This window comes from Octopus bimaculoides, chromosome 16 (genome assembly GCF_046866305.1).
Source record: "Octopus bimaculoides isolate indiv1 chromosome 16, ASM4686630v1, whole genome shotgun sequence".
Taxonomy (NCBI): domain Eukaryota; kingdom Metazoa; phylum Mollusca; class Cephalopoda; order Octopoda; family Octopodidae; genus Octopus; species Octopus bimaculoides.
Genome location: NC_142943.1, coordinates 28,546,507 through 28,560,539, shown reverse-complemented (window position 1 = coordinate 28,560,539; position 14,033 = coordinate 28,546,507). Strand labels below are relative to the sequence as shown.

Sequence of the window (14,033 nt, the reverse complement as noted above, 5' to 3'; positions counted from 1 at the left end):
TCGTAAAACTAGGAACGATTAGATGGGGGGGAGAACAGGTGGATGAATACGTGGCGGAAATGCGAAGACTGGCCACGCTGGCTGGGTTTACGGGAGAAGGCCTGGACAGAGCGGCACGGCTGGCGTTTGTAAATGGATTCCCCAATGACGTAGGGATCCGATTACAGCAGTTGCCTGGCGGGAGGAAGATGGCGCTCAGCGAGCTAGTAGCGCAAGCTCGCGTGTTGACACAGCACGTCGGAAGGAAGCCGATAGCGATGGCGGCGACAGAGGCACGTTCCGACAGACGACAGCCTGAGAGCGGCGTGAAGAAGCCTACCGAGCAACGACAGTGGCCGTTCTCGGGCCGGTGTTTCAAATGTCAGGGGCCGCACATGGCGACGGAATGCACCGAATCGGGGCCCGTCTGCTATCGATGCAGGAAGACTGGGCACATCGTCCGTGATTGCGACCAGGGAAACGACCGTGGGGAAGTTGCTGCCTCTCAAACTTTCCCCGCAACCAAGTAGAGGCGCTTGTGGAGGCGCTGCCCGTGGTCGGAGTCGAGGTCGAGGCAAAGAAGTTCAAGGCCCTCGTGGACACGGGTTGCACGACTACCCTCGTGACGCCAAGGGTGGCGAAGAAATGGGATGGGACGAGTAGCAGTCGACGAGTAGAGGTCACGTTCGGAAGCGTGGGGGCATCGTGTGCCGTGAGTCGGGACCGCCAGGGAGAGCAGATCCCCGTCGAGGACAGCGCCGCTTACACCATCAAAGACAAAGATTTTCAGGCGGCGTTTGATGGTCGGAGGTGGACGATAGAGTGGCGATGGAAGGACGAGCCCCCACTACTAAAGAACAGGGTGAGCTGCTACCAGCATACGTTGAAAGGTCACGCCGGCGTCGAGTTCGACGAGGAGGTAGAGAGATGGATCAAGGTCAAGGAAGGAGTCCTTGTCCCGTGGAAAGAGGAGGTGGTGAGTGGAGTGCTGCCTCTGATGGCGGTGGTGCAGCCGACGAAAGGAAAAGTCAGACCGGTGCAGGACTTTAGGGAACTGAACGACCATATATTGTGCCACACGGGAGGCGAAGCAACAGACGTTTGCGGTGAGACGTTACGTGTGTGGAGACAGTCGACCAAGGCAGCGACGATCGTCGACTTGAAGTCGGCATATTTGCAGCTCCGTGTGAGTGACAAGCTGTGGTGATACCAGCTGGTGCGGTACAAGGGCCGGACGTACTGTTTAACCAGGCTGGGTTTCGGGCTGAATTCCGCTCCGAAAATTATGGCGATGGTGCTCAAGTCCGTCCTAGGGAAAGAGGAGAGAATAAGGAAGGCCACCAGTTCCTACATCGACGACATTTTGGTTGACGAGACTGTAGTGCCAGCCACCGAGGTAGTGAGACACCTGGAGAGGTTCGGGCTGATTGCGAAGCCGCCTGAGTCGATGGTGGGGGGAGCTGCGCTGGGGCTGAAGCTACAAAAAGACAGATCGGGCGAGCTGGTGTTCCGGAGAGGAAACGAGATCCCAGAGCTGAGTTCCAGCGTCAGCAGGAGAGAGGTGTTCTCGGTTTGTGGGAAGTTGATCGGACACTATCCGATCGCTCGTTGGTTGCGCATTGCATGTAGTTACATCAAGAGACGAGCAGAGGGGGAGAGTTGGAGTGACAAGGTAGGAGAGGCGACGGTGGCGATGATGCAGGAAATCCTGGAGAGAACGAGAGCGGAAGACCCGGTCAGAGGAAACTGGTATGTGCCCAAGACAGAGTGCGGGACGGTTTGGTGTGATGCTAGCAGTATAGCGATAGGGGTTGTGTTGGAGATCGAAGGTGCTGAGGTGGAGGATGCGGCCTGGCTACGGAAAGCGGACGACTTCAACCACATCAATGTCGCCGAACTAGATGCGGTGCTGAAAGGGGTGAACCTGGCCCTGAGATGGGGACTGCGCTCGATCAAGATCCGGACGGATTCGGCCACTGTGGTCGGCTGGGTAGGAACAGTAATTACCAGCGAGAAGAGAGTCCGGACGAAAGGTGCCGCGGAGATGTTGGTGAAACGCCGCCTAGGAGTTCTGGGAGAGCTGATCGCCGAGTTTGGATTGAAGCTGACCGTGGTTTTCGTGCCTTTGGAAAGAAACAGGGCGGACGCACTGACCAGAGTGAAAAAGGCGTGGCTGGAAGAACCGGAGGAAGCAAGGAAAGGGATAGCAGCAGCGTGTCGGCTGGGTGACTCCGAACTGAAGGAGCTACATGCTATGCACCACTTGGGGGTGGATAGGACCCTGTATCTGGCGAAAATAGTTGACGCTGACGTCACTAGGAGAAACGTTAAGAAAGTGGTCGTGAAATGTGACAGATGCCAGTCCATTGACCCCGCCCCGGGTGGGCATGAGCAGGGGAACCTCTCAGTAGAGTGCAACTGGAGGAGACTGGCTGTGGATGTGACGCACTACCGTCAGGAAATGTATCTCAGCATGGTCGACTGCGGGCCGGGCCGGCTGGCCATTTGGAGGGAGCTGAGGACAGGCATTGCCGATGAGATTGGCCACATTCTGAACGGAATATTCTTGGAGAGGGGTCCTGTGGAAGAACTGCTAATGGACAACGGGGCGGCGTTTCGTTCGGAAGCGTTGGGAGAGATGCTTGACTGGTGGAAGGTGCGATGATTGTTTAGAGCGGCGTATAGACCGAGTGGCAACAGAATCGTTGAGAAGCACCATCGGACGATCAAGGCCATGGCTGAAAGGGAGCACATTTCGCCCCTGGAAGCGGTCTACTGGTACAATATGTCTCCCCGATCCGGACAAGCGGAAGAGTCTGTGCCGCACAGAGCGGTGTTCAAATATGAATGGAGGCATCCCTGTAAGACGCCGGAGTTCTGCGAGGAAGAGAAGGGACCCGCCGGCGTGAAAGTAGGGGAGGAAGTTTGGGTCAAGCCGCCGAAGGCACGCTGCACATCACAATGGGGCAGGGGAACAGTGACAGCGGTCAATTCCAGAAACAATGTCTCTGTGGATGGAATGCCGCGTCACGTGCTGGATCTGCGCAGGATTGCCACTTCGTCGGATGAAGATTGCGATGGAAACGAGCCACCTAGCTTGAGAAGATCTCGACGTGTAGGGCGCCCGCCCGGTTGGATGGTGGACTTCGAATTGGAGTAGGGGTGAACGTGATCTTTAAGATCAGGGTGGCGTGTGGTATGACGTCAGTGTCTGGGGAGGCTGACCGGAAGGGCGAGTCGACCGGAAGGGGAAACAAGGCAGAGGGAGCCTCCATCGGCGTTCGTGCCCTTTTCGAACGGGGCTGCGGTCAGGACAAGACGTGTTAAGCGACGGTCTAGGTTTGGGAAGGTTTGGGAGAAGCAGCTGCTATACCTGTTGTACCTTGGGTCGGGGCAAGCTTCGAGGATCGGATACCACAAGACGGACTCGCAGTCGAGGAAAGGAAAACCGAGGTAAGGCGATTACATCTACTCGTACGCACACACCACAACTCTTTCACCACAACTTTCTCTCACTCTTTCTTCCTGTTTCTGTGTACCTGTATTTCAAAGGGTCAGCCTTGCCACATTCTGTGTCATATTGAATCTTCCTGAGAACTCCGTTAAGGGTACATGTGTCTGTGGAGTGCTCAGCCACTTGCACATTAATTTAACAAGCAGGCTGTTCTGTTGATCGGATCAACTGGAACTCTCATCATCATAACCAATGGAGTGCTACAACACTATAATACAATAAATTCAACATTTTAAATTTAAAATCAGACTTACCTTGGATGATGAAGTGATGTTGTTGATATGCTGTGGTTTTGTCCACATGTAGGTATGTGGGGGGAGGTGTGTTCTTGCAGCTTTAAACACGAGCTCTGCATTCAATTCTGTGGCTAATTCTTTTGCTGATGCTAAAGCTCTTTCATCTCCATTTTCGCAAGAACTGACTGATTAATTATTAACCATACTCAGGTATGGCTAAGGCACAGGTGTAACAAGGTATAAGCACACTGTGTGACAAGGAGTTTGCTTTCCCAACCACAAGGTTCCGGGTTCAGTCCCACTGCATGGCCCCTTAGGCAAGTGTCTTCTGCTATAGCCTTGGGTCAACCAAAACCTTGTGAGTGGATTTGGTAGGCAGAAACTGAGAGAAACATATTGTGTGTGTGTATGGGGGGGGGGGCGGTGCTTGCACTTGTATCACCTTGTCTTGACATCATATGATAGTTGTAAATGATGATCACCTTCATACAAGCAGTGTCATTTATTTCCTATGTTCTGAGAGAATATATCTGGTCCTGGGGAAAAAAAAATTACTTTACTTGGAAACAGGTGAGGGTTGGTGACAGGAAGAGCATCCAGCTGCATAGAAGCTGCCTCAACCTGACCCATGCAAGCATCGAAAAGCGGACATTTAAATAACTATGGTCTATGTATATATGTATAAAACTTTGTGTGTGCATGTGTGTATGATGTCTGTAGCTTGAAGTCACTACTCATTAGAGACTTTTCCTCAACCTAATATATATATATATATATATACATATATATATGTATACATACAAACATATATATCTACATGCACACACACATACACACATATATATATATATGTATGTATATATGTAAAGAGAATGAATGGGAGAAAGAGAGCTTGCCGTATGTCGACCCAACAGAGGGACCAGCTATCCGAGTTGACAGTACCAGGGTAGATAAAGCGATTAAGAGTATGAAGACAGGGAAAGCCCCCCGGCCCATCAGGAATCACTGCAGAGATGCTCAAAATATCTGGCAGTGTTGGCTACAGCCTAGTCACCCGTATTACGAACCAGGTGATACACGAAGGAGTCATACCCAATGACTGGTGTAGCAGCACCATAGTAAACTGCTACAAAGGTAAAGGTGACGCTTTAGACACTAATAATTACAGAGGCATCAAGCTGTTAGATCAGGTTATGAAAGTTACGGAGAGGGTCATAGCCCAACTAATTAGGGAGCAAATCAATTTAGATGAGATGCAGTTTGGGTTTGTGCCAGGTAAAAGCACCACTGATGCCATATTTCTAGTGAGACAGCTGCAGGAGAAATATCTAGCCAAGGATAAACCTCTGTACCTGGCCTTCGTTGACATGGAGAAAGCCTTTGACAGGGTCCCCCGATCCCTTATCTGGTGGTCAATGAGGAAACTTGGGATAGAAGAATGGTTAGTGAGAGCTGTGCGAGCCATGTACAGAGATGCTGTCAGTAAGGTGAAGGTTGGAAATGAGTACAGTAATGAATTCCGGGTAGAGGTAGGGGTCCACCAAGGTTCCGTCCTCAGCCCCCTCCTATTTATCATAGTCCTCCAAGCGATCACAGAGGAATTCAAGACAGGTTGCCCCTGGGAGCTCCTCTATACTGATGACCTTGCACTAATTGCGCAGTCACTATCAGAACTAGAGGAGAAGTTTAAGGTGTGGAAGCAAGGACTAGAATCGAAGGGCCTTAGAGTCAACCTAGCAAAAACCAAAATCCTAATAAGTAGGAAGGTAGATAAAACACAAACCCCTTCAGGTAGATGGCCCTGCTCAGTATGCAGTAAAGGAGTAGGTAGTAACTCTATAAGATGTACCCGGTGCAAGCTATGGACACATAAGAGGTGCAGCAATATCAAAGGCAGATTAACTACAAAGTTAGTTTTTGTATGTGGCAGATGTTCAGGTGCAATAAACACTGTAAACAAACAGGAAACAACTTCTATCTCATTCCAGGGAGAAAAACTAGAGGTAGTTGATAGCTTCCGCTATCTGGGTGACCAAGTTAGTAGTGGGGGTGGGTGCGCTGAAAGTGTAACTGCTAGAATAAGAATAGCCTGGGCCAAGTTTAGAGAGCTCTTACCTCTGCTGGCGACAAAGGGACTCTCACTCAGGGTAAAAGGCAGACTGTATGACGCATGTGTACGAACAGCCATGCTACATGGCAGTGAAAATGGGCTGTGACTGCTGAGGACATGCGTAAGCTCGCAAGGAATGAAGCCAGTATGCTCCGCTGGATGTGTAATGTAAATGTGCATACCCGTCAGAGTGTAAGTATCTTGAGAGAAAAGCTGAACATAAGACGCGTCAGTAGTGGTGTGCAAGAGAGACGATTGCGCTGGTTTGGACATGTGGTGAGAATGAATGAGGATAGCTGCGTGAAAAAGTGCCACTCCCTAACAGTTGAGGGAACCCGTGGAAGAGGTAGGCCCAGGAAGACCTGGGCTGAGGTGGTGAGGCAAGACCTTCGAACATTGGGCCTCACCGAGGCGATGACTACTGACCGAGACCTTTGGAAATGTGCTGTGCGTGAGAAGACCCAGCAAGCCAAGTGAGATCGTTGCCAGTGCCCCTGGACTAGCTCTTGTCCGGGTGGCACATAAGATGTACCATCCTGAGCGTGACCGTTGCCAGTACCGCCTGACTGGCCTTGTAGGGTTTTCGAGCGAGATCGTTGCCAGTGCCCCTGGACTGGCTCTTGTGCGGGTGGCACATAAAAGCACCCACTACACTCTCTGAGTGGTTGGCGTTAGGAAGGGCATCCAGCTGTAGAAACTCTGCCAAATTAGATTGGAGCCTGGTGTAGCCATCCGGTTGATGATGATGATGATGATGATGATATATATATATATCATCATCATCATCATCGTTTAACGTCCGCTTTCCATGCTAGCATGGGTTGGACGATTTGACTGAGGACTGGTGAAACCGGATGGCAACACCAGGCTCCAGTCTAATTTGGCAGAGTTTCTACAGCTGGATGCCCTTCCTAACGCCAACCACTCAGAGAGTGTAGTGGGTGCTTTTACGTGTCACCCGCACGAAAACGGCCACGCTCGAAATGGTGTCTTTTATGTGCCACCCGCACAAGCCAGTCCAGGGGCACTGGCAACGATCTCGCTCGAAAATCCTACGGGAGCTAGTCAGGCGGTACTGGCAACGGCCACACTCAAAATGGTGCATCTCATGTGCCACCCGCACTAGAACCAGTCCAGGGGCACTGGCAACGATCTTACTTGGCTTGCCGGGTCTTCTCACGCACAGCACATTTCCAAAGGTCTCGGTCAGTAGTCATCGCCTCGGTGAGGCCCAATGTACGAAGGTCTTGCCTCACCACCTCAGCCCACTACCTCACTACCTCTTCCACGGGTTCCCTCAACTGTTAGGGTGTGGCACTTTTTCACGCAGCTATCTTCTTCCATTCTCACCACGTGTCCATACCAGCGCAATCGTCTCTCTTGCACGCCACAACTGATGCTTCTAATGTTCAGCTTTTCTCTCAAGATACTTACACTCTGACGGGTATTCACATTGACATTACACATCCGACGGAGCATACTGGCTTCATTCCTTGCGAGCTTACGTATGTCCTCAGCAGTTACAGCCCATGTTTCACTGCCATGTAGCATGGCTGTTCGTACGCATGCATCATACAGTCTGCCTTTTACTCTGAGTGAGAGTCCCTTTGTCGCCAGCAGGGGTAAGAGCTCTCTAAACTTTGCCCAGGCTATTCTTATTCTAGCAGTTACACTTTCAGCGCACCCACCCCCACTACTAACTTGGTCACCCAGATAGCGGAAGCTATCGACTACCTCTAGTTTTTCACCCTGGAATGAGATAGAAGTTGTTTCCTGTTTGTTTACAGTCTTTATTGCACCTGAACATCTGCCACAAACAAAAACTAACTTGCTAGTTAACCTGCCTTTGATGTTGCTGCACCTCTTATGTGTCCGTAGCTTGCACCGGGTACATCTTATAGAGTTACTACCTACTCCTTTTCTACATACTGAGCAGGGCCATCATATATATAAATATATATATATATATATATATATATATATATATATATATATATATATACACACATACATACATATATACATATATGAGAGGCTTCCTTCAGTTTCCATCTGCCAAATCAAATCCAGTGTCGAGGATCTTGTGAGCAGAAAGGTAGAAAACACTTGCCACACAGTGGGACTGAACTCAGAACCATGTTATTCAGAAGCAAACTTCTTACTACACAGTCATAAAAACAAATAAATAAATGAAGTTATATCTTGGTTAAAACATATTTGCGTTATTGTCCATAGATTCACTTCTATCTAACATACCTATGTGTTGTTTATCATTTACAATTCTTGCAGATATGGGCTTAGACAGACAGACACACACACACACACACACACACACACAGGAGTGGAGCTTGGCTGTAAGATAATACAGAAATACAGTGTGATGGTTTATTTCCTGTACATAGTTCATCAGCTTGTTTATGTCATTGCAGAATATTGGAAAACAACCCAATCCTTAACAGGAAATTCTACAAGTGTAACATTGTGAACCAGCGTAATTAAAAATTTTGTACAATTGAAACCCAAATATTTTTGTTATAAAGAAAATAAGCAAGATTTAAAAAGAAAATGTCTTTTAAGAAATCGCTTCTTTGGATATGAAGATTCATTCTAAGACCCTATTTGCTAAATGTACTTGTTTCAGACAAGAAAACAAGGGAACCTCTTCGTAGTAACTTAACTTGCTAGAAGTAGCTGCCAGATTCTCGAAGGTCTAAAACAGTACCTACAGATTTGTTGATAAATTCACCTTCATATGATTATTGAATAATTTGTTCATTGATTATGTTAATAACGTTTATATATACACGACAGGCTTCTTTCAATTTCCATCTACCAAATCCACTCACAAGGCTTTGGTTGACCCAAGGCTATAGTAGAAGGCACTTGTCCAAGGTGCCATGCAATGGGACTACACCTGGAACCATGTGGTTGCGAAGCAAGCTTCTTACCACACAGCCACTCCTACACACATATATATATATATATATATATATATATCATCATCATCATCGTCGTCGTCATCGTTTAATGTCCACTTTCCATACTGGCATGGGTTGGATGGTTTGACTGGGGTCTGAGAAACCAGAAGGCTGCACAAGGCTCCAATCTGATCTGGCAAGGTTTCTACAGCTGAATGTCCTTCCTAACACCAACTACTCCAAGAGTGTAGTGGGTGCTTTTTACGTGCCACCGGCAGGCAACGCTGGCAACGATCACGCTCAAATGGTGCTTTTACATATATATATATATATATATATATATATATAGAGAGAGAGAGAGAGAGAGAGAGAGAGAGAAAGAGAGAGAGAAAGAGAGAGAGAGAGAGAGAGAGTAAATGTAAGGCAAGCAAGTTAGACATCAGATGATGTACTCAATTTACAATCGTTATTTTTTAACCACCAAACCACCACTGTTGGACTCACAAAACTTGCATTCAACCCTTTTAATTCCTGATATCATTTCTATTCTGTGTAAGTCAAACTTTTTTTATATGTATGTATATGTACATTTTTTGTATACACACACACACATGCACGCACATGCACAAACACACACACATACACGCACATTTTGTATTTGTGTTGTTGTTTCCAGCAGTGTATGTTGTGCTTTCAAGGACAGCTTTCCTTTCTACTTCCAACCCAAAATGGCCATCCCATTGCAATAACATCATGGTTTTTCCAGTTTTCTCATTGATATTTCCGTCTTTCTTTAATTTACATCAGCAAAAGATACAAACACCTCCTCATGTGTGTGCGTGTGTGTGTGTGTGTGTGTGCGTGTGTGTGCAGGTATGGGAGCATGTGTATGCATGTGTGTGTGTGCATGTGTATGCATGTGTGTACATGTGTGCATGTGTATGCATGTGTGTGTATGTATGTGGGTGTGCATGTGTGCATGCATGTCTGCATACGTGCATGCGCATATATGTATGTGGGTGGGTGGGTGTATGCATGCATGTGTGTGTATCTGTGTTCATGTACCTGTGTGTGTATGTATGTGTCCATGTGTATCTGTGCATGTGTGTGTGTGTGTTAGTGTACATTTGTGCTTTTATCTTTTATTTTTTCTCTTTTTATCCTTTTTACTTGTTTCCATCATTGGACTGAGGCCATGCTGGGGCACTTCCATGAAGGGTTCAGTCGAATGAATCAACTCCAGTGTTGTTTTTTTTTAAGCATGTCTCTTTTGCTGAACTCCTAAGTTACAGGGATGTAAACAAACCAACACTGGTTATCAAGCAGTGGTGAGGGACAAGTACATGAACAAAGCCACACACACACTTATCTATGACAGGCTTCTTTCAGTTTCCATCTACCAAATCCACTCACAAGGCTTTGGTCAGCCTAGGGCTATATTAGAATACAGTGGCCCAAGGTGACACACAGTGGGACTGAACCCAGAACCATGTAGTTGGGAAGCAAACTTCTTACCACACAACCACACCTTCGCCAACATTGTATGTGCAAGACAACAGGCTTCAGTACAGTTTCTGCGAACCAAATTCCATTCATAAGGTATTGGTCAGCTCAAGTTAATTGTAGAAGACATTTGCTAATGTGTTGTGCAATGATGCAATTTTTTAAACATGGAGCCCTTGCTGCACTTCAAGGCTCACCTCAAATATACTTTGTTATTTCAATTGCTTTTCATTATTTCTTCTTATATACAATTAAAAACACTTGAATATCAACAATTACACACGCGCACACACACACACACACACACGCATGTACACAACACACACACAATTCTAACATCTAGGTGACCCAGTTAGTGCTGGAGTGGATTATATGAAAACACAAGACAGGGCATAGAACAGGAGTTATCTAGAGAACAGCTTGTCATCAGTTGACAACAAAATCTCTCTCCTCTCTGTCTTTCTCTGCAAAAATTCAGGAAGTAGAACAACTGCCAATAAAGAGCCGAGCTGGCTCCAAAGTATGTTGAAGTATGTTAAAGTAGTGCAGTTAATCAATACTGTTTGGAAATGGAGAGTAACTATCAAATGAAAATGTATCACGAATAATTACTAAATGTTAACTGGGTTACGTAAAAGAAAATTTGGATCAATGTAATTTGGAACTGAACAAGAAAAGTTAAACCTCAACAATAAATTGGTTGCATGGCCTAACGATTAGGGTGTAGTGCTCACAATCGTTAGATCATCGGTTTGGTTTCTTAACTGGGTGCCATCAAAACCCTTCGTTTCATGTTGCTCTAGTGTTGTGTGGGGATTGGCGTGTCAAAGAATAGACCTTAAGTTTCCTCTACATGTCATAAAAAGTGACTAAAAGAGGCTGAGGCAGGATTTGCATTCCAGCCTCACAAAACCCTCACCAGTAACAACTCATCAAACAGACCCATGGGCTTGGAAGATTGTGCAAAGGTGTCGTCTGCCAAATGGTGGAGGCAGGGATGTACTGTTACTGCGCATGGCCCCATACTACTACTAACAAATTGACAAAAGGTACAGAAGATGGTGTGGGGTCGGGGAATTCTATATGAATAAATAGAATTTAACCATTTAATATTGAAATTGGTAAAAGGTGGCGAGCTGGCAGAAATGTTAGCACACTGGGTGAAATGCTTAGTGGCATTTCATCTGTCTTTACATTCTGAGTTCAAATTCCGCCGAGGTCAACTTTGCCTTTCATCCTTTCGGGGTCGATAAATTAAGTACCAGTGACGCACTGGGGATCGATGTAATCGACTGCCCCGCCCTCACCCCAAAATTTCAGGCCTTGAGCCTAGAGTAGAAAAGAATATTGAAACTGGTAAAATCAAGACACAATTATAATTAAAATGTACAATTAATTGGAAGCATGTTAAATGAAACCTTATTAATGCATCTCAAAATAAAACATATGTGGCTGTGTGGTAAGAAGTTTTTTTCCCAACCACATGGTCATAGGTTCAGTCCCACTGCATGGCACCTTCAGCAAGTGTCTTTTACTGAAGTCTCAATCCCACCAAAGCCTTGTGAGTGGATTTGATAGACAGGAGCTGAAAAAGCCCCATCATATATACATATATCATCACCGTCACCATTTTCCATGCTGGCATGGGTTGGACAGTTTGACTGGAGCTGGTAAGGCTGCACGAGGCTCCATTGTTTGTTTTGACTTGGTTCCTACACTTGGATGCCCTTCCAAATGCCAACCTCTCAGTAAAGTGTACTGAGTGCTTTTCATGAGACACATATGAATGTCACTATAATGTAACACTGACGTCTATATACATATATCCGTATATATTTATATATAGTGTGATCGTTGCTAGTGCCGTCTGACTGAATCCCATGCCGGTGGCACGTAAAAAGCACCATTCGTGTGTGGTCAATGCCAATACCGCCTGACTGGCCCTTGCGCTGGTGGCACATAAAAAGCACCCACTACACTCTCAGAGTGGTTGGTATTAGGAAGGGCATCCAGCTGTAGAAACTTTGCCATATCAGATTGGAGCCTGGTGCAGCTGCCTGGCTTGCCAGTCCTCAGTCAAACTGTCCAACCCATGCCAGCATGGAAAGTGGACGTTAAACGACGGTGATGATAATGATGATGGTCTAAGATGCAGGGACTGAGGTGTAGGAAGTAAATTAGCTTCAAGCAATTTGTAGTAAATATAAAAAACAACTTCCAGGAACAATAATGGTTTATTGAGACGGAAGGTTGTGCATTTTTTTCAAATCAAAGAACGGTAAATTGAAAAAAGTTCTTTTTATATTTCATGGCAAGTGACCAGGGCTGCCGGGTGTATGAATATCTTCAGCTTGAAGAGTTACCTGGAGGATACACCTCACCTGGATATTTACCACTTCTGAGATTCTGCTCACGATGAAACATATGTAGCCCAGACCTTATCTACTCCATTCCATGACTCTTGGATCATTAATCATCATCATCATCGTTTAACGTCCACTTTCCATGCTAGCATGGGTTGGACAATTTGACTGAGGACTGGTGAAACCAGATGGCTACACCAGGCTCCAATCTGATTTGGCAGAGTTTCTACAGCTGGATGCCCTTCCTAACACCAACCACTCCGAGAGTGTAGTGGATGCTTTTACGTGCCACCGGCACGAAGGCCAGTCAGGCGGTACTGGCGACGGCCATGCTCGAAATGGTGTATTTTACGTGCCACCTGCACAGGAGCCAGTCCATTGGCACTGGCAACGATCTCGCTCGAATGTCTTTTCACGTGCCACTGGTACAAGTGCCAGGGAGGCGATGTTGGTAACGATCACGCTGGTGCTATTTACATGCCACCGGCATGGAAGCCAGGCAGCTTGCTCTGGCAACGATCTCGCTCAGACGGTGCTCTTAGTTGTTATTGTTGTTGTTGCTGAGAGAGAAATTGACGAAAGAGACAGAAAGTATATGTGCATGTGTGTGAAAGATGGATGGATGGACAGACAGACAGACAGACAGACAGATTGCTGTCACCAAAGTAACTAACAAGACTTTCACTATATAACAGTCTCCTATTAAAAAAAGGTACATACATGATCAACAGGTATTTTTACAGGCAGCGTAGTGACAGATAAAGACCTAGTCCTTAATAAATTGGAACTGACACATTTTAAAATTTTTGAAAACACCAAATACTTTGAAATGTGCAAATGAGAAATAGAATATTTTTATAAACAAAGAAAATAAATTAGTTGTAAACCCACTCTTTTGACTCCAATCAGTTTCTGATTTTTAGAAAAATTCAAGTTTTAATTATTTATTTATTTATTTATTCACAGAATGCGAATCTAAGGTTCAAAACATAAAAATCTGAAAACCATTCTTTAAGGCTTAAAAATATAGGTTAGAGAAGGTTTTTAAAATCTAGGCCAAAATTAATAGGAATTGAAATTGTAGAATATATCCCAAGACAAAAGAATGTGCAGATCATTAACTTTTCCCAAAAGCATTGAAAACAATCAAAGAATAAAGAATATTGATATATTCTGCCTTCATAAAATGAAGATCTACACGAAAAATTTATGTTTAGTAAGAACAAAAGAAAATGTGACTTATTTGTTTTCAGTATGCTTTAATCTTCATAATTATAAATAAATCAAGTATTCTATAAAGAATTATTTCAGTAAACAAGCATTTTCTTTTTTAATTCAACAGTAATTTTTTACGTCACTAAAACATTGACTTCAAAAATACTAAATGTATGGGTGTGTGTGTGAAATTGT

General features: G+C 45.6%; 1 protein-coding gene across 1 annotated transcript; it reads left to right on the top strand.

Annotated features, from left to right (window-relative positions):
- Positions 1 to 967: 967 nt before the first annotated feature.
- Positions 968 to 3,621, top strand: LOC149132325 (uncharacterized). The gene is given in 1 exon segment (XM_089364868.1): positions 968 to 3,621. A coding segment is annotated over 1 exon segment (1,875 nt). The 5' UTR covers positions 968 to 1,264; the 3' UTR covers positions 3,140 to 3,621.
- The last annotated feature ends 10,412 nt before the right edge of the window (positions 3,622 to 14,033 follow it).